The 19,635-nt window shown below is 41.3% G+C and overlaps 1 protein-coding gene across 18 annotated transcripts in view; it reads right to left on the bottom strand.

The window, feature by feature from the left end:
* The window catches only part of eif4g3a (eukaryotic translation initiation factor 4 gamma, 3a), a 59,016-nt gene that overhangs the window by 14,957 nt on the left and 24,424 nt on the right, over positions 1-19,635 (bottom strand). For 8 of the 18 annotated variants that reach the window (XM_030418531.1, XM_030418537.1, XM_030418523.1 and 5 more), the window contains 15 exons: positions 16,592-16,771; positions 15,552-15,663; positions 15,242-15,402; positions 14,148-14,282; positions 12,678-12,912; positions 9,724-10,500; positions 7,612-7,700; positions 5,503-5,791; positions 5,256-5,380; positions 3,699-3,818; positions 3,036-3,062; positions 2,362-2,517; positions 1,679-1,876; positions 528-674; positions 189-425 (listed from right to left, as the gene is read on the bottom strand). In XM_030418531.1, the coding sequence (XP_030274391.1) occupies positions 189-425; positions 528-674; positions 1,679-1,876; positions 2,362-2,517; positions 3,036-3,062; positions 3,699-3,818; positions 5,256-5,380; positions 5,503-5,791; positions 7,612-7,700; positions 9,724-10,500; positions 12,678-12,912; positions 14,148-14,282; positions 15,242-15,402; positions 15,552-15,663; positions 16,592-16,771 (2,988 nt within the window). The remainder of the gene's footprint in view (positions 1-188; positions 426-527; positions 675-1,678; positions 1,877-2,361; positions 2,518-3,035; positions 3,063-3,698; positions 3,819-5,255; positions 5,381-5,502; positions 5,792-7,611; positions 7,701-9,723; positions 10,501-12,677; positions 12,913-14,147; positions 14,283-15,241; positions 15,403-15,551; positions 15,664-16,591; positions 16,772-19,635) is intronic. The other 10 variants (XM_030418527.1, XM_030418538.1, XM_030418539.1 and 7 more) reach the window with 7 other exon arrangements.

Raw genomic sequence — 19,635 nt, 5'->3', positions numbered from 1 at the left:
AGACTGGAAACAGGGACAAATGGTTAGCCTGGCTCTGTCAAAAAGTAACAAATCGAAATACCAACACCTCTAAAGCTCCCAATGAATATGTTCAAATCACAAAAAAACACGAAACCAACAAAAAACAAACCTAGAATGTATTAACCACTCTGGTTCATGTAATAAATCAACGTTCTTCTCCGCCTCACCTTGGCCTTCTCAAAGTCGAGGTCCTTGCCGATGGTGGTGAGCAGCCTGCACAGACACTCCAAAGACTCCTCATCGTGGTTCTTCAGCAGCTTGACGACACAGTCATGCATGATGGCCTCCGTCAACATCTTGAGCTTAAAGAGCTCGCCGATGAACTTGATGTTGCCGATGGAACGCCGCCGGGCCTTGTCCTTGGCTTCCTCCAGCTCTTCCTGCATCCTGTCACGCTCTGTCGTCTGAGGAGAACCAAGAAAACAGGAATCAAATACTTGGCCTTATAAACTTGACGTTGAATTCACCCTGTAATCTGTCGTCACACTAATTCATTGACCACATACCGATGCAGCAGAGTCCAGCTCTTTCTGCTTCCTCTCGAACACCACGTCGTCCACCTTGTCCTTCTCAAACTCCTTCTGACAGCGGTTTAGCAGCAGCTTGCGAAAGTTCACTGTGGTGTTGGGTTTGTCAGTCATGGGCACTTTGAGCTGTACATGAATAGTACACATAGAAGATAAAGTTAAGGAACAGAAGTAAAAAGACAAGTAAAGTGAAGAACCAAACCTTTAGGATATTTAGCGTGACTCAGTTGGGGCCATAAGGCTCAGAAGCGTTAACATTTACATTTCCATGTGTGGATTATCTAAATCACTAAATATGTAATGCATGCTTTACAGACAGCCTTGTTGTCATATCCCACTACTGAAGATATCAGTCGGGTATAAACAGTCTTAGAATTTCTCTTTGCAAGTCAACAAAAAATGAAAGTCTAAACCCATCGATCTGTTTGCAAATTAAACATTTAGCGAGGTGACTGTACATTTAGAGGCAAACACATGCAGTCTGTGGGATTCAGAAAATCTTACCAACACTACATTGAACACAAAATGTATTTGGACTGTTCACAGAGCTGATTCGCAGTGAAAAATATATATATACTTTTTTTACTGGCCGACTGACTGGATGGTTTCATTTTTGGGATTGTGTCTTCAGTTTTTTGGACCCAGCACCGCGCTGAGAAACGTTTCCCCGGGTTTGTGTAAAATGGCTCAGTTACAGACTACAATAAGCTCGATAAAGTTACCAAGCAACCCTCAGCTGTTATAAATGCTGTCAGGATGATGAAGAACCTAAAGTGGAAGCTGCTATTTCAATCTCTCTCGTGAAAATAATAAATAATAATTTAAAGTCTCAAAACCACACTACCAGCCAGGTCATTTCCTGTATAACGGTAGTTTATTTTAACAATTTATTGACACTGTATGTCATGTTTTGTATTAACAGGCTGTGCAGATCTCAGAACAGTCTGTATATGTTTCGTGTTCAATGCAGAACATCAGTTATTGTTGCCATGTCATGTTCAGGCAAATGGTCCATAGTCCAGGCGAGATAATTAATTAATCCCCAATCAAGACCTTGCAGAGCAGTTGAACAATTCAAACAATTAACAACACTACACAAAAAACATGCATCATCAAGTTGATGAACTGACCGTGGCGAGGCAGCGGCACATGTTTCCGTAGGCCACAGAGAAGCTGGGCTCATCGATGGCCTTCTCAAAGACCAGGTCGATGACCCCTTTGAGCCGCTCTTCTGTGTCGATGGTCAGGTCCGTCACCTGCTTCATCAGCTGGTGAAACTTCTGAGGCGTCAGCTTGTTCAGGATGCTGCGGACCTTCCTGAAGAGATCCTGAGGGGAGATAGAATACGTTTTTAATGATATGTCTAATTAAAATGACTGTTATATGGCTGGCTATAACAGGTAGTTTTTGATAAAGATTCAATTTTCTTTTCCCATTTTATATAATGTATATTTTTCCTCATAGCTGCAGGGGGTCAACAGGTATGAGACACGAAGATTTAATGCTTCATAAGATCTTTCAAAGATTATTTCTAACCAAATCTAAGGCAGATTTTTGGGATAAATCATCATTTTCTTTATCAAGCATTGCAGGTAAGTATAAATGTAAGTATGTGGTCCTGTGTAGAGGAAGGCTTTATGTAAGAATATGGTTGTTTGGTGTGTTAGCTTAATCGAAATTTTGTAGTTCAAGTACAAAGTGAAGTTATGTTTATTAGGTTGAGGTCAAATGATTTCCAACATGAGAAAGGTGGACTTTCACACTGAAGAATTTGAGTGCCTGTGTACTTATATATAAGATTACTTGGCCCTACCTGTGTTTTTTGTATCTCGGGATCCTCTGCAGGAACCTCCCTCTTCAAGCCAGGTTTCCAGGCATTCTCAGATTTTTTCAGCTGAATGTCATCATTCACCGACACATTCATGATGATCTTCCTGGGCGGAGGCCGTCGTGCCCCAATGTTCATAAGCTGTGAATATAAAAAGAATATAAGAATATACAGCATGTCAATATTCCTGTTGCAGACTGCACATTTTTTCCTTTAACAAGTTGCAAAAACACATTGACTATTAGAGTTTAAGTGCCTATTTGTAATGAAAACAACAAAATATAATCAAAAACATAAAACAAAGTGGCACTATAATGACTATAATGTACCTAACATCTGCTCTGCTCATTATGTTGTGAAATATGTAATCTATTCTACTTGAGCAGAGACATAACAGTGACTCTGCAGTGTCTACAAGAACAGATACACTTTAATGTGCTGCAGCACTTGAGTAGCTTAATTCTGATCCAACAAATCTCGACTCTGATAATGGTGGAACAGAGGAGCATTGTACTTTAGAATGGTATACTGGAGTTGAATGAGCCACTGAACATTTTAAAGACGTCGCCTGAAACCAACTGGAACCAAGAACCTAAAATGATATCCTATAATCCCCAAACTGTAATGAAGTGTTTGACAGATGTGTAGCGTCAACATACTCTTAAAAGCGGCAAGTTATCAAGCAGCTAGGAGAAGAGGACAAACAAGGCAGTTATAATGGTTGTAAAAATGTCAATTATTCAATATGTACAGCATGCGGAGCCCACATTTTTTTCCTATGAAAGGGCACATGGAAAAATGATTTCTATGTAGATTTCTATAAAATAAATTATTAAATATGATGGTTGTTAAAAAAATGTATACATTTATGGAATTATGTAAAGTGTCACAGTTAATTCAAATATTAATGAAATCACAATATGACCAAGTACAATATGGATATTGAAGAAGCCACAAGACCACAGTGTTAGCTAATGTCAATCAACATCAACGTGCAGCGTTTTTTATCCTGACCGGCCTCACTATGGTAATGTCTGTCAAATAATCACACTTTTTTAATTTTTTTACCATACCGTGCAGGCCTATGATTGATTAACATTGAGTTTTCTCTGCTTATTAACACAGTTGTGCTGTTCCATAGAGGTGCAGGATAATAAACATGCCCACAGTTTCTGGTTTTAGTTCGGGGGGTAAATGTGGGGAACGGTGTTGAACGGAAATGGAAAGTGAGAACAGGAGGACTGTGTATGATTTTATGAATGATTGTGGCAGCTTGAGCGTGCATGTTTGTGTGTGTATGTGTGTGTTCATGTGTGACTCACTGCAGCTCCTCTTCCTCCAGTCATCTGCCTGCCAAAATCTGCAAAAGCAGGTGTGAAATCAGGTCCTCTGGAAATCGCCCTGGTATCCACCACCCGAGATGGCAACTTGTTTTGGTTTATCTGTAAGACACACAACATACACAGCACATTATCGAACACACACCCTCACAAGATGAGGTGAACAGCAGGGGGAGCAGTGATCCCCTAATAATCGTGGCAATGGGGGGAAAGGAATCAGCCTGCTGAGACTGTCTGACTGTGCGTATGTGTGCATTTCGAACCCAGTGGTCCCTTTAAGGTGACCCGTTGTAAATCACAGTCATCCAATGTTAGCAGGTTCTGGTTTATGTATTTTTACTGTTCTGGTGATAAATTGTGCTTGGCGGGTTCAGCGGGCCGCTCAGTCATTCAGTGAGAGAAGTCAGAACCAGATGTGGAAGGAAGGAAGGAAGGAAGGAAGGAAAGGCACGCAGGAGAGAGCGATCGAGTTGTGGGGGAGGAGAGAAGAACAAATCCAGCTCTTTGTCTTTCAGCTGTCCTTGACTTCCTCTAGACTCTTTTCCAGAGAGATTTCACTTTCCCCCTCAGAGAAAATGAGACTAAGGGATTGTACATCAACTGTTCGCCGGTCTGCTTGTTCTTTTTGGTGAGATGGGGGGAGGGGCACGTACTCTCAACACTGCCAAGTGTGACATAATAGCAATGTGATTTTAATCAAAACAGCATTTCGGCCGGACCATATGCTCCACCCATACGTATGTGTGGATCAGAGGAATGAAGCAAACTCTGTGGTTTATCTTTGATCCAGTGTGTGAAACACGCCTGTTGCTGTGAGCTCAGGAAAACCTGTTTCATGAGGAGCTCTCTTCAAAACTAGGGCTTCAACTAATGACTGTTTTCATTAATAATTCATATAATCCATCAATTAATAGCTTTATCAAACAAACAGTCTTTAAAATCTCAGATAAAGATAAATGATTCCCATCACCATGTCTAAGAGCCTGAGGTGAGATTCATATATTGCAAGTAAAATTAAAAAACTCATTGACATTTAATTAACAGCGATATAAAGACAAAAAAAGCAGAAAATCTTTCAATGTAAGAAGCTGAAACCACAGAATGTTTGGCATCTTTGTCTCTGGAGCTGCAATAATTAGTCGATTAATTGAATCAATTGGGAGAAAATTACTTGCGAACTATTTTAATGATCTAATAATCGTTTCAGTCATTTTACAAACAAAAACGCAGAGGTGGAACGTAACGAAATACAAATACTTTGTTAGTGTTAGTGTCTTGTATCTGCAGAGATCCTGCAGCCCTCTGCCTGCATCTTCTCATTTTCCCAGTTTGTTGCTGTGCTCGGGACACTTTACCAACCCAAAATGTTTGTATTTGCTGACCTGGAAATGAAACACTACAATTGCCCGTCTTTGTGGGGCTTTGAGGAACAGCTTGACCAAATTCTACCGATTGTACCTTTAAGTTTAATAATCTTTGAAGTATATTAATATGACGTGAGGTTCAGTTAGCTTTGCAGTTCAAGAATGGCTCACTCACCTTGTCCAGCACCACATCGCTGATGGGCGGCAGCCCCTCAGGCTTCTGTACACAGGCGGGCATGAACTGGAAGCCCAACAGGAAGTCCCTGTCATACTGACGCTTCCCACTGGACTCGGCCAGGTCTGGACCACCAAGCACAATTAGTGAGGGAAGGAAACAAGAAAAAGAGCAATTATAGCGTTGTTATACAGATAAAATATTTACCTTTTTTTCGAAAGTAGCTTTTAACATATATCTCTCTAACCTTCCATGTCCTGTGGAGCACCTGTGGAGTTCTCCTTGTCTCCGGGAGTGGCTCCACTGTCACTGCTCTCAGTCTCCGAAGTGTGGCCTGCCCCGTTCCTCATGGGCTCCATCTCAGCCTCACCATTCTCCTCCGGTGCAGCAGGCTTCCCGTCAACCTCGGGGCTGCTGGCCGGAGGTGGAGCAGAGGTTGAAGTGAAGACTGGTGGTAGGGCCACCGGGCTGCTTCTCAGAGGAGCTGACTGCGGGGCCTGGTCTCCAGCAGGCGGATCCACTGGCCTGGGCTCGTCCTGTGTGAAGGAAAGATTCAGCTTTCAGATCCTTAATATTTGTCAGTAGGCATTATGTGCTGCTTTGCTATCATTTAGCCAAATAACAAATGGCTGCTGTCGTGAGGCTCTCTCTGAGGGGATTTAATGTACAAAAAAAAGAATGATTTGATAATTCATCACATTTAAAAACTAGCAGCATCACCATTTCTCTAGATAACACTGTCTATAATTATTAGTCATGAAGCTGTAAGGATGTAATCTGCAGATGGGGTGAAAGCATGAAGAAAAGGTAAAACTGCATGAGTGGAAAAAAAGGGATGAGGGAATAAAAACATAATGAAGATTTAGGACTCGGGGATGAAAGAGATAATGAAATGCAGAAAGGACAGAAGGTTCAGCGCAAAACAAAAGACAGAAAAGTAGAAAGATAGGAGGCACAATAGGCTTGTGATAGTAGGCTGAGCCATTGGTAGCATAGAGCAGACAAACCTCTATATGATTTTATCTACAGCACTGTTGTCATTAAATCAATATTATGTGAATTATTACCATTGCCACTCAATAAAAGAGGTTATTATCCTTAGATTGTCTTTATTCTGTTATGAAGGACTTTATATGATTTCTTTATTCATTTTAATTTGTTTTCTATGAGGTCTAGTCCAAAAGTACACAGTTATTTTTGGAAACGGTTAAATATATATTTTTTAAATCTCCTTTTATACGGGCATTTTAGCACCATTTCAGGAATAATCTTCATCCACACTAACACACCTTAAAACGCATATCTCATGCATGCAGCAGTATTAACTGTAAGCAGATTTTGTACTCTGGTCGGTTGTTTAGCTACAGAAAAAACAAAATGCGAGGCAGTGAAATGTGACTGCTCTTCATAGAGTCTTCCCGGATAATGCTATTTCGTCAGTAAAACATTCAAAAAACTATTTTTGTCCTTCTTTTCCCTCACTGTATTTTCAATTTCCGTTGAGTTGTGTCTTTCTAAATATAAACATAGCATCCATTCCGTCCACAGTACATTTCAAATACTCCAATATAATTACACATTTGTCAGTGAGGCTACATAAACTGATAAATGCGTATGTCTGCATCTTCCTTCGTAGTTTTCTGCAGTCCAGACGTCAAGAGTTGCTCAATATCTCTAACCTGGAAGGAGTTTTTTAAAGAATGTTTTCTAAAACAACTGTAAAAAAAAGTTGCTGGAAGTTGTTGTAAAAAACTGTATCAATTTGTATAGCTAAATTAGATTTTTATTTATATTCTATTACACACACTATGTAAAAATGGGACTGAAATGTAAGTGGTGAGGTTTGTTTTTAATTGTCTGTATTATTTCATAAGGCTTTGTGTGAATTGTGCCTCTCTGTGTAAAATAACACCAGTATCCGATGGTGTGAAAACTCTCCCACAGCTATAAGCCCCAAACAAAACAATAAAGGAGAGGAAATGAGAGCGGGACCGAGTTGATTTTACATACAGTGGGCTGGGAGAGCAATGAAGATGATGGATAACTCCTCGCTGTCGTTCTCGGACGATAACAACACCCCCAAGTCATTTATGTCTGCTTCCTCCACCTCACATGTGGAAACATTTTCCACTTGAACTATTGCCCACATTGTGCCTTTTCCTCTTCTCTCTCAGCCTCTCTGACCCGATCTTCAATACCTAATAGGCATTTTTAAATGTCTTGTTCCAAAATAAGACACCAAAGGTTTAAAAAATAAAAAAAGGTGACAAGACCTCACTAAACTGTTGAAAAGTAGGTAGGATATTTGTCAACGGATTACAAAAAAATGTCATCAATTTCAGACATCGTTTGTTACCTCTTCCTCCTTTTGAGGTGCGTCTCCAGCAGAGATCCCTTCATTTGGTTTCCTCCAGGTCTTTGGTATAGCAGAAGCAGTCTGATTCACTGCAAGGGAAACACAGGAAAAGGCAATCAGCCTCAGCCAGTCAGCAAACAACACAACCACAATGGATCTAAACAAGAAAAGTGTGTTTTTGTCTGTGTAATAAACCTGCTAGACCACATCTATGTAAACAGTCCTGGAAAATATTAAAATCTTCAAGGCTACAACGGGTTGCAGATGGTTATGCTCAAGATGATGTAAACCAAATAATTCTATAAAATGCATAAAAGTCATTTGAATAGACTCAACAATGAGCTCTATATAGTCCTGACATGTCAGACGTTACAAACCAAAATAAAACAATATTAGTGAATAATATTTGACAGAGTGGAAAAAGATGGATAAATGGTCTGCTATGATAGACACAGCTAACTAAGCTTCTCCGGCTTTAGTTCTTCCAATTCTGTACTTTTGAGCACATCTTAGTCATAAATGTAATCTGCCATTATTCACATAAACCGAGAACATGATGAACTGATAAGATTGAATTCAGCAAAGACTTTAAAGGGCTAATAGAAGTGACATTAGTTAGTCTATAATCTAACATAATAGTCCAATTTTCTGCAATTTTTCATTTCACCCAATTAATTCAATTCAAAGTATTCTACCAGTGATTTAAGCAATTCTTCAATTGTGCAGTTACTCTATCATACGGTTGCACTTATTCTGTAAATTATTGTCAATTATTACCTAATTCAATATTACTAAATATTAAATGCACTGTATTAAGGCTGCACGATACTGGGCAAAACTGACATTAGAATATTTTAATTTTCTGCGATATATATTGAGATATGAAGAAATACAGGACTTTATTTCACCAGATAACTTTAATAGCTCTATCTGGGGTAGAAAAAAATATATATATTGTAGGATTGAGGGGATTTTCTAGAGGAGTGCATTTTATTAAACAACCAAAGAAGGTCTTGCTTTGTTTCATAAATATTTTCAAGGTTCCTCATCGCTCACCAGCAGAGACCTCCCAATATCCCGTTAATCTGATGAAATCAAGCAATATAAGACAGACATCTCTTTTAATATTAGCCGAACATCTCTCTTGTAGATTTGGTAAAGGATAATGAGAACTGTATAAGCTTACTGTGTTCCGTTTGAGTTAATTTGCCTTCCTTGACATTGTACATCCGACGCTGCAATGTAACTGTACTGATGATCTTGAAACAATATATTGTGCAGCCCTTCACTGTATTGTGAAGTAAGAGGCAGATGTCACTATATATTTTTTGTATTTGTAGTAGTACCTCTATGTCAATGTAAATACTGTATATATAGTCGCAATAAATCATAGTTTAGTGCACATATCTTAACTCAAAACTGTGATGTAACTCAGTTTTCCCCTCGAGGACGAATAAAGTATTTCTAATTCTGATTTCTCTGACTCTGACTCAGCAAACCAGTGGTATGTATGTCAACACTCTCTCAATCTGTAGAGGGAAAACATAAAGCACATGAGCTAAAAATGGTTTACTGAATCTGACTATGAATGAAGAAGGAAAACTGCAAAGTTCAGCATGCTTGATGCATCCTTTTTGGTCATGTGTGGGTTCTAAAGGTAGAAAGTCAATACCGATGACTTGTATATCAGGTACTGCTCTGCAGACTGTAAGCACCTCAACTATCTACCTTTTTTCCCCAGCACATAAAAACACCAAAAATGTGAAAAAAGTCTTAAATATATTTAAAACACGTGTCATTAACTCTCAGTGTTTTCTTAAAGAATATAACTCTGACCATGCTGAGCATTTACTCTTTGTGCGGGAACCAACTGTGTCAGCACAGTGCATGATTAGAGATTATTTGTAATGAGTGCTATGTGGGTGTTCATAAAACTCCCTAGTGCACAATAGAGGCACTTAATTTTGCTAATAAGCCATAATACCGTGAAAAAAGTAATGTAGTCAGAAAACAGTGTTTTATTTTTAGCTGGAGTGTCACTGAAAAAAAGGTTGAAACATTTTTTGTCGAGGCTACGATAGATTTTAGAGCTGAAATGAGCAGATTCAGTACCTGTAGTGGGACTCTTCCTGGTGAGTGCTTGTTGCTGGGACTCTGTTTTGCTGTCAGTAATGCCTCCATGTGCCTCCGTCCCTACTCTGGGGGGGTCTTTAGTGTCTAAGGGCTTGCTTAGCTCGTCGGCCTCTGTTGTGGCCTGCACCAGAGGCGGAAGGCCAGGGGGGAGCATAAGTGGCAGAGCTGGGGCGGGGCTTGAGGTCAGGGTGACTGGCACTACAGCCACAGGTGCCATGGGGGCGAGCGCAGCAGCAATGGGCACCTCTGGCCTCACATCAGAGGGCAAAGTTTCAGAGGAGGAGGCCTCTCTATAAGCCGGAGCAGAGGCCTGGGGCTGGAGTGCAGCTGAGGACAGAAGAGAAGGCTCGTGAGCCGGGGCGTCAAGCTCGGTCACAGAGTCTGCAAGGCCGTTCAAAGCCTTCGGAGTCGGTGCTGGCGATGCAGCCAGAGTTCTTGGGGCGTCTGAAAGAGGCTTGTCTGTGTTGGGAGTCTGAGGTGGCGCCAAAGAAGGTTTGGGCTCCCCGACTGAGGGGGAGGGAGACGAGGCTGAAGCAGTGGACTCCCTGGCTGAGGGACGTTCACTCTTGTTGGCCACTGACAGAGGGAGAGTCGCGGGGGCGCTCATCGAGGCAGGTAAGGGAAGCTCTGGTTCAACAGTAGAACAGGGCTCAGTTACAGGAGTGTTGGCCTCGAGTCTCTCCACAGGGGCTTCAGGCTGCACGAGTCCAGGCGAGGAAGACTTCTGGACAACTGGCTCCAGTTTTGGCGTATCATCTGGAAGGATAAAGAGGAGATAAAAAAAATTCAAAATTCAATCATCAAAGGTAACATTATTGTTTGACAGTTTCTTTAAAAGGCTGTAAATGTTTCTCTTAAGCATGTTAATTTTTTGGTCTTCACAATACAATATGTTCAGATAGCAAGTAAAGAAACAGGTCACTATGTAAATATAGTATTTGCATGGAGTTCACTTTAGTTTTACCGCAGAACTGCAGTTCTTCTCTGTGGAACCTGTTCCTGTGTAGAGGTTTTATTACTAAGTACTGTTGGCTAAACTGTTCCAGATAGTTACTGGAAAGCTGCTGACACAACACTCTGACTTGTGAGTGAAACGAAAGTGAAAGCATTCAGTGTGCAGCCTCTTCTTGAAAAAAGAAACAGATACAAAGAGTGTTTGGGAATGGCCTCTTTTTGAAAACTCGCTCAGTATCTTATTATGGGAGGCACCTCCTGGCGTCCCAGCCCATGACTGGACTCTCAAGAACTGTCTGATTCTAACCCCTTACAGAGCAAGCTAGCCCATTGAGGTGTGCCGTGTGTCTGTTACTGCTGCTAGCAAATGAGGATTTTAGCTAGCTATGGCAACCACAGCATCCTCCGAGGGGAACAGTGGTTGCGGCAAGGCTAAATTTGTGGTAACCATCTCAGGGTGGGAGGCATCGCCGGTAGACTTCAAGTCTTTTGAGTACACATGTGCCATGCCAGTAAGGATACTGGACCACCACATCGCCTCAGAAGTTGACCCTTGCCTTTCTGAGAATGCAGTTTTCCCTTGAAAGTGGGAAGGTGATGTTCTGCCCAAGCCCATGCCTAATGTTAGCTAATCTTCTTTTAGCCACCCCGTGCTGGAGATGTCACCCAGCGCCTCTTGCAGGGGAGTGAAAGGCTTCTTAATTCACTCTGTCCTGTAAGAGCCTCATGCATCCATTTGGACAGGACTAATGGATTTAGGAAGAGTGACCAGCATGTTGTATCTTGGCCCCCTTCTCACACAGGGAGAGCTCTGGCTCGCCTTTGCATGTCACAATGGGTGGTGGTTGAGAGTTGTGGTCTGTAGCTCCTGCAGAGCCTGCAGGATTAGGTCACCAGGGGTGCAGCCACAGGAGAATTTCTGTGAATGCCCGCTTCTTGTTGGGCATCCCTTCACACATTTATTCGGTTTTATCACCTGGACATGAGGACTTCATTGGCGCAGTCATTCCTGATTGTGGGTTCATGTCAACTGTACGCTAGCTCAAAAGAGCGCTTGCCTGACGGTGCAAGAGGGTATCGGTTCTGGAGAATGCAATTGGTGAGTGAGTGACATCTCCTAGTGACACAGTGTGAAAGGTTTCAAATGCTGCTTTAGGACAGCAGGCAAATCAGATTTGTTGCTCATATCAGATATTTAAGATGGAGTGTTTATAGTATTATTCACAAGTGATCAGATCATCACCAGCATATCTGCATTTGTTTTGCCGTGCTAGCAATGTAGGCATCACTCACTGTGTACGACAATGTATTGCCACTGAAACAAATCCAGTTGCCACGATAAAGTACTTGTTGTTGGAGAAAATTCTCAGACATCCAGATCATGGTAAATCTCTCTCATCATTACAGTCCATGGACTGTTTTCTTCAACACCGCTCTGCCAGTAGCAGCATGGAGTCTGTTTAGCTGCTCTGATGCACTTCCGTGATTCTGGATTTGATGTCGTCATTGTCTGTCGCGTTGCGGGTGACACAAAGACACTTTGAAATGTGATTATGAGTGGCCAGAACATCCGGACTGAGACGCATCTGTAGAAATTGCATTTAAGTTGTATTTCAAACCATCTTCAAATGTTTTTTTTTTTTTTTTGTGCAGACTTCCTAAAATCAATCTGTAGATATGCCTAATATCTGGTTGGTGTTGGCAGTCGGAGCACAGCGAGAGAAGAGATTTTTTTGTTACCAGGGTAACACCAGTTCTCTGAAAACCAAGTGAGGTATCTCACAACACAGCCCTGCCTGCATTCATGGTCCCTGTTAATTAAAAGTTTTCTCAGTTCAGGGTTACTGCTCCACGTAAGGGGGGCTCTTCCTGCCATAACAGGTAATGACAGAGCAGAGCGGTTAAACTGTTAAGTGTGGGACCCCTGCTTGTTAGGAGTGGCTTTATTCTGAAAAAATGAAGGGGATGTTGGTGCAGACCTGGCCCTGGTTTGGTGTCTGAAGCCCCAGTTGTCAGCGGCTGCTGTGGCTGTTGGGGCTGTGGTGGCTGTGGCGGTTCCAACGTGTAGCCTCCAGGATGGGCCTGTTGTGGCTGAGGAGGCTGCGACTGCTGCGGCTGCTGCTGCTGCTGCTGCTGCTCTGGAGTCTGGCTGCTGCTCAGCTGCTGCGATTTGAGGTAGAAAATGTGAGGATAATGAGGGTGCGGCCATAAAAACTAGCAACACAGAAAACCAGAGAGATAGGCACAGAGATGTAGGCAAGCACGCACACAAAAAACAAAATAAACAAACCCAAATGCAGGATTAAGCAGAAATAAGGAGACCAATGGGGTGTGGTTAGATTAAGAGGACAGCAATGGAGAATGAGACAGGATGAAGATCAATGTGGGAGGAATGGGAGGAGAAGGGGAACGCCTCAGAGCAATGCAGAGGAAAAGGGGGCAGATAGAAAGAAAGAAAACCAAAAGGGGCACAAAGAGACAGAGAAAGAGAGGAAAGACACTGTTAACATCCACAGAAGGACACAGGGAGAAAGAAGTCACGATGTCCTTCTTCAGAATCCAGGAAAGCAGTCTTATTTGGGCTCTGGACGTTTTATTCATTTAAAAAGTGCCAAAGGCGTTAGATCAATTGTTTCAGCTTCAATACCACGACCCAGAGCCCTGCTGCTTTCCATTCTATCCTTAATAAGAGCTGCAATGCCAATAACAGTGACACTCTCATTGTTAACATCTCTGGCAATGCATTTGTGCTAAAATACAGATATTTTTTTTTAAGGACAGAAGGGATAGACAGCATTATTTGTATGGATTCTGGAGAAGGAGAAGGAGAAACACACAGTACATATGCATCTACTGTAGAAGATTGTGAGTGAGTAGAAAGAGTGATAGGAAGGGAGTAAGTATTTAAAACAGCTGTTAAGAAGATTAAGTGCTGTGAGAAAATTAGGCTTCAAGTGGTTAGATGTCATAGACGTTCAAACATGTCGTATTTCATGTCAACAAAAAGGACTAGTTGTTTAATCTTCTGAGGGACTTTCGACTTGCACAGTCTCATGAACATAAGACAAAATCAAGCTTGTGTCGCTAAAAAACACTCAAGATTATTTATCACATTACTACTAACAAAACTTCTTTTCATATGATGTCATTATTCTTTTCTAAATGTAAGTCCTGAGTGATAAACTACAGACATGTTCAGGACAGAGAGCCACCATGAATTTCTTATGAGAGGGTAAGATGGCAGAGTGAATTACCAAGGACACCGAGGCCGTGTCCTGTCTGTCACACATGGTGGAGAAACAGCAAGGATTAAAGCACAGAGCTGCCGAGCAACATGAGACGCTTCTCCTCTACTTGGATGATGCTGTAGTCTAATCAGCTGCTCTTAATGCTACTCTACCTCAAGTGTAACTACTACAGGTGAGCGGCGGGTGTTGAGAGAGCCATACCTGTGGGGGTGTAGGGGTAGAGGAGGGGCGACCGACAGGAGGCGTTGAATTCCTGCTCCCTGAACCCCCTGCCATGATCTCCTCTGTGATATCCCTGCCACCCTGATTGGGGTCACGGATACGGATCTGGGAGGACAATGGCACAAAAAAACAGACCTCACTAAAGCGCCCAAGTCTTAGAGCGACCCAGCCGCAGCCATATTTTGTGTAAGCTGTTCATCAGCAGAGTTAGAGACCAACAGGAGGCAGGTCCAAGTTAGGAATAAAAAGCTTGTATAAATCTGTTGTGCCCTGAAGTGTGTACTCAAGTGAGCACTGTATTCCAAATTGGACAAATAAATTAGACCTTCGGTAAAGTCATATTACTGGTTTTAGGCCACGCCCTTTTGCAACATTTTTAAAAACAGTAAAACTGATGTAGTGTCATCGTTCTGTAATCAATTAATAAATAAACAAACCTCATATTAAATGATTCCATGTTAATGTGCAGTATAATGTCATGCTGAGTATCCTTCCCTGGGTAAGAGAACAAGTGACTATAATTTTATTCCCTAATTTGGCCACAAAAATTAGCTCTAATTAGCAATGACAGTATAGGTCAGGCTCTAGTCCTTTTGAAATATACAATAACTTCTGAAGATTCCTCTAATTATCTGTAGATTTTTATCTATACACTGACAACGGCAGTTTTTAATGATAAAAAAGGGGAAAAAATAGTCACAGCGGGATGTCTAAGTTATTAAATGACCTTTTATATTTATGCTGCAAAATATAACAGTGGTAAGATCCAAAAATATCTGAAGCCTGCAAATGATCAAACTTCTTTTAGAGCTTTGTGGAAAAACAGTGTGAGAATGTGCAGACAGATTACAGTCATTACACGCTTATGCAGGAGAATTTAAAGCTAGATTAAATAAAATACATATTTGCAAACAGCTTCCAAATGAACTTTGAGGTGAGAAAGATCTACATTTCTGTGACAACTGATGAAAGTCGCCACTACACGGGGCGTTAAGGTGAGTTTGTTTTGTCAACAACTATAAAGACATTTACTTTCACTTTGCAAGCTTCCATGAAACTACTAAGATACTCACTGTTTTCTTCTCACGCTTGGCTGGTGGAGGTTGCTGTGGTGTAGGCACTATGATGGGGGGTGAGGGGGGATACACAGTCTGTCCTGGGTAGTAGGGCGGGCCGGCTGTGGGAACGGGAGCAGGAACAGAGGGCGAGACAGGTGGGTGGTACCTGAGGGGGTCTGAAAATAATAAATGAGAAAACACATGTCAGGAAAACACTGATGCACAAGCCGGATAGATTGTGCTACTGTACGGTGAAATCAGATTTTAAATGTGTCTTGGGTGTGGGAACAGTACGACGTGTGTCTGTATTCAATTAATGACTCACGATACGGGGTTGGGTACTCCCCCGGCCCTGGACCAGGATAGAAGGTTCCAGACCCTGGAGGCTGAACAGAATACTGCTGAGGAGGTCCCACGTAGGGCGTACTGTGACGATACTGCGAGTAAAGAGGGCCGAGAGACAGATTAACACATCATCAGTGAGACAAGGCAGTGACTGTAAAAACAATTAAAAACTGCACACAATTAGCGGTGTTTATTTGGAATTCATTGAAGAGATTTTAACTGATCGTCTGTGAGATTTTAGATGCCCACACCAGCGTCTGAGCTGCATTTCTACTAATCTGTCATATCTAACGAGCCACAGCTGCAAACACAGAGCATTTCTTTGAGGTCTTTCAGCGCAGGAAGAAAACAAGACAGAGGTCAAAACCGGGGCTCAATCCCATTTCCAATTTTTATCCCTATACCATGTATTTAAGTGGCCCCTTGCCCCTCAGAACGGAGTTGCAAGGGTAAGTGGTTCAAATCTACCTCTTCAAGACTCTTGTACATCATTAGTTGTCATGGTTTTGATGTAAACAGACGCAAATAGACATTTCCAATATGTCATCGTCAGCTGTGGTGATTTTTCTTGCGTTACTGTGACAATGCTGGCGGTATCACAATTCCATTTGCCATTTATCTGATGGCGATAGTACGAATACTCGCAATTTGTTCACAACTTCAAGCTATTAATCAAGTGGTCAAATACGTGCTTCATATTTCAGCTTGCAGCTTTATATTTAAAAAACACAAAAGTGGCACCAATCTTCTTATCCAAAAAGCAAACGTGCAAAATTCCCCAAATGTTTAATTATTTCATTAATAATTTTCTGAGTATTCTTTTATTACAAGAGAAAAGATCACGACTGCTGAAGAAAGTCTGAAATTAAAATACTTCTGCTGAACTTGAAACAAAGACAAAGCATAATTCAGATTTTCTGAATCAGTGCTCATTTAAATAAATTCAAACTTATGTGCTCACACAACTAAACTGAGGTACAGAAAAACATCTTGAGTTGAGTATGTGTGCGTGTGTGTCACCTGTGGGATGTAGTACTGTGCAGCCTGTGGAGAAGGGAAAGGCATGGGTGCCATGGTCATCATGATTGGTTGGTTAGTTGGGTAGACAGCCGCTGTGGGGGTCTGCGAGCCGGGCCGTATGGAGGGTGTGTTTGTAGGGATGGTGGGCCTCGCAGTCTGCATCTGAGTCCGCTGGAAAAACTGAAAGCGACAACAAAAGACACTGAGTACCATCGCTTTGCAGCATGTCGCCACGCTTGAACTAAAATACAAGTGGCGTTTTTTTTGGATGTCTTCCCCATATGAACAACACATTGTCTCACAGTGAGAAGACAGACAGACAGACAGACAGACAGACAGACGGCCCTGGTTTTTATCAGCAGCTTCAGAAATTGCTGGAGACCATGAAGACCATTACATAAAAAACAATCAGAGGGATGGAAGACGGAATGATTTACAGGCGGACATGCACAATAATACTTCTTTCAAATCCATCTATAATCACCCCACAATCTCCTCCACTGAACACCTCTAATATCTGGATTTTATATTGTAACTGGTGGGCAACATGACGAATCAGATGATTGACATCACTTTTTTTAGACACTTTGGTCCTAAATATTTCCTCCCACAAACATCTAATCAGCAGCTGTAAAAGCATGAGGGAGTAATTTATGTCTGAATAGAAATCCATGGCATGTTATCAGTCTACTAAAGAGTTAACCATCTCAATTCTTCCGGACATTCAAAACCTTCACAGCCAACGGCCTTTACAGGGTACATATACAAATGTATACAAAGTGGTGGATCATTTAGTTTTAGGTTTTGAAAGGTTTCACTGACTGACTGGAGTCTGGGTACAGAACCTTTGTGTGGTTGTGAAGGGATCTTTGTGTTTAAGGTAGCATTCATTAGGATTTTAAATGTCTTTTGAATTTTGATGATTGATAATTTGAGATTTTAAAGTCCCCTTCAGGTAAAAAATGTGTTCTTTCTTCTTGTTCCTACAGTCAAATGCCTGAGCTTCACATTGTAGAATGATGTATGACAGTAAAAGGCTGTTTTGACAAACATTGATGAAAGTGTAAACTTTTGTGTACTCATTAAAAATCTAATTTGAAAGAGGCCGACCTACGAGCATGATTTGTGTCATCACAAATGGTTTGGAAGACAATATTCAGCATGCATATGCCCATTTTTATGCTCCCTTCAGTGCACACACAGTCCACCACTAAGAAGCGAACAGCCTGTGTGCCTGTGAAGTAGTTAAACATTTGAATGAAATATAATTGCATAATCATAGATTCAGGATTCTTTTAATGAGGGAGAAGGAATAGATGCCATTTTAAGGATTTTAATGTGGTAATTATACCTTCTTTCCCGGCAAAACCCATGTTAGAGATGTTTTATTTAAGTGTGGAGGGGGATCTGTTGCCACTTTTAACTAGAAGGAGAATCTCTGTGAGATGATTGTTCATCCATTTTTCCTGTGGTTGGATAAGCAACAACCTTGGAGTGTTTTCAAAAGACAAAGAACAGAGGTTACTGATTACTGTTATGAAGGATTAGCCAAAGTGTAAATTTCATTACTTCTTGTGTTTTATATTTTCCTACATTTGAGCTCTCCTTTTATTATTTTGGCCAGTCTGTCCGCACTGTGAAAAAGCTACACCAGACTCCACAGCTGTAATAAATAAAAACTCTTGGACTGCTGAATGACTTCAAATACTTCTTTTTGTGCCTGAGCAGCCTGGCCAACCTTGTTCTGACTGTGTGACACACAGCATGGCTCTCTTCATCAGGCAGCAATATGGCCCTTTCTCATGCACCGCAGTGCGCACAAAACTTACCCGTAGCCACTGTAGCTACAATGACTTCTATAAAGCCGGCGTCATTATTTGTCCAAAGTTTAATATTGGATGGGTTTTGTGTTTGGACGGGACCTGAAGAAAGACCACTACCAACAGCTGTGACTGACTTCCAAACACCCCGAGCTCAAGCTGGGATACCCAACCACAGTCACAGTGTGCTCCAGTGAAGGAGAGCAGAATAAACAATGCTGTAAAAACCCTCTAAAAATACCCAGGAGGGAAATCACCTTTACCGTAATAAATCAGGTTCGAAGGTTTTTATTGTAAATAGCCCTGTGGAAATCTGGGAAATAACCAGGAAACTGTTCATTACCAGCTACCCGAAGACTGTCTCGGTTTAATTGCTGGCAAAGCAAGAAATATGAGTCAACAGACAAAACAACTTTTAAACCCTGTCCACAAAAAAAGTGCTTGAAACAATCACTGAAAACAATATGTGGTTTCTGCAACAACACTGAAACCACAGGTATGTCCAGTGGGCATCTACAAAATAATATCCAAAATTACACATTTCCAGTGGTGCAATGCAACTGAGTATACTTACTCTACATACTTAAGTTCAATGATAGGTTTACTTTAGTTGAATATCTCCATTTTATGGCACTTTGTATTTCTACATCTCAGTGGCAGTATTGCACTTGTTACTCGACTACATTTGTCTGACAGCTTAAGTGTCAGATTACAATTTTTAACACTGTTTCTGCCTGATGAAAACTATTTCACAGAAAAATTCAAAAGCATCAAATTTAGAGATAAACTGAAGGATTATGTGTTCCTTCATGCGCTGAGAAAATTCTCCCTCTTAAGATAAATAAACTCTTTAAAATCCTCTTTGATTAACTTGAAGATGCATCATCAGAAAGATAAAATCAGACTGGGTTTCTGAAGTTGACTTTTTAGAGATGTGATCACAGGACAGCAACGCAACAAACATATGATGACCTTCTAGAATATGATGCATTGCTAAATAAAACAATAAAACCACCCAACAGTATATAAAGTGGTTAAAATAAGCTCAACCTTAAAAAATCTACAGCAGTAAAATAAAACAACACAGGTGCAATATGTATGAAATGACCACCTGTTGAATTCATATCACCTGAGTGACCGATAACTGTAGCTGCTGCTGGTTAGTTAGCTTGGTTAGCCGTGTAGCTAGCAGTTCAGACTGTGAGCTTGGAGTACCAGGGGAGT

Source organism: Sparus aurata, chromosome 6, assembly GCF_900880675.1.
Source record: "Sparus aurata chromosome 6, fSpaAur1.1, whole genome shotgun sequence".
Taxonomy (NCBI): domain Eukaryota; kingdom Metazoa; phylum Chordata; class Actinopteri; order Spariformes; family Sparidae; genus Sparus; species Sparus aurata.
This window is presented reverse-complemented; position numbering and strand designations above follow the sequence as displayed.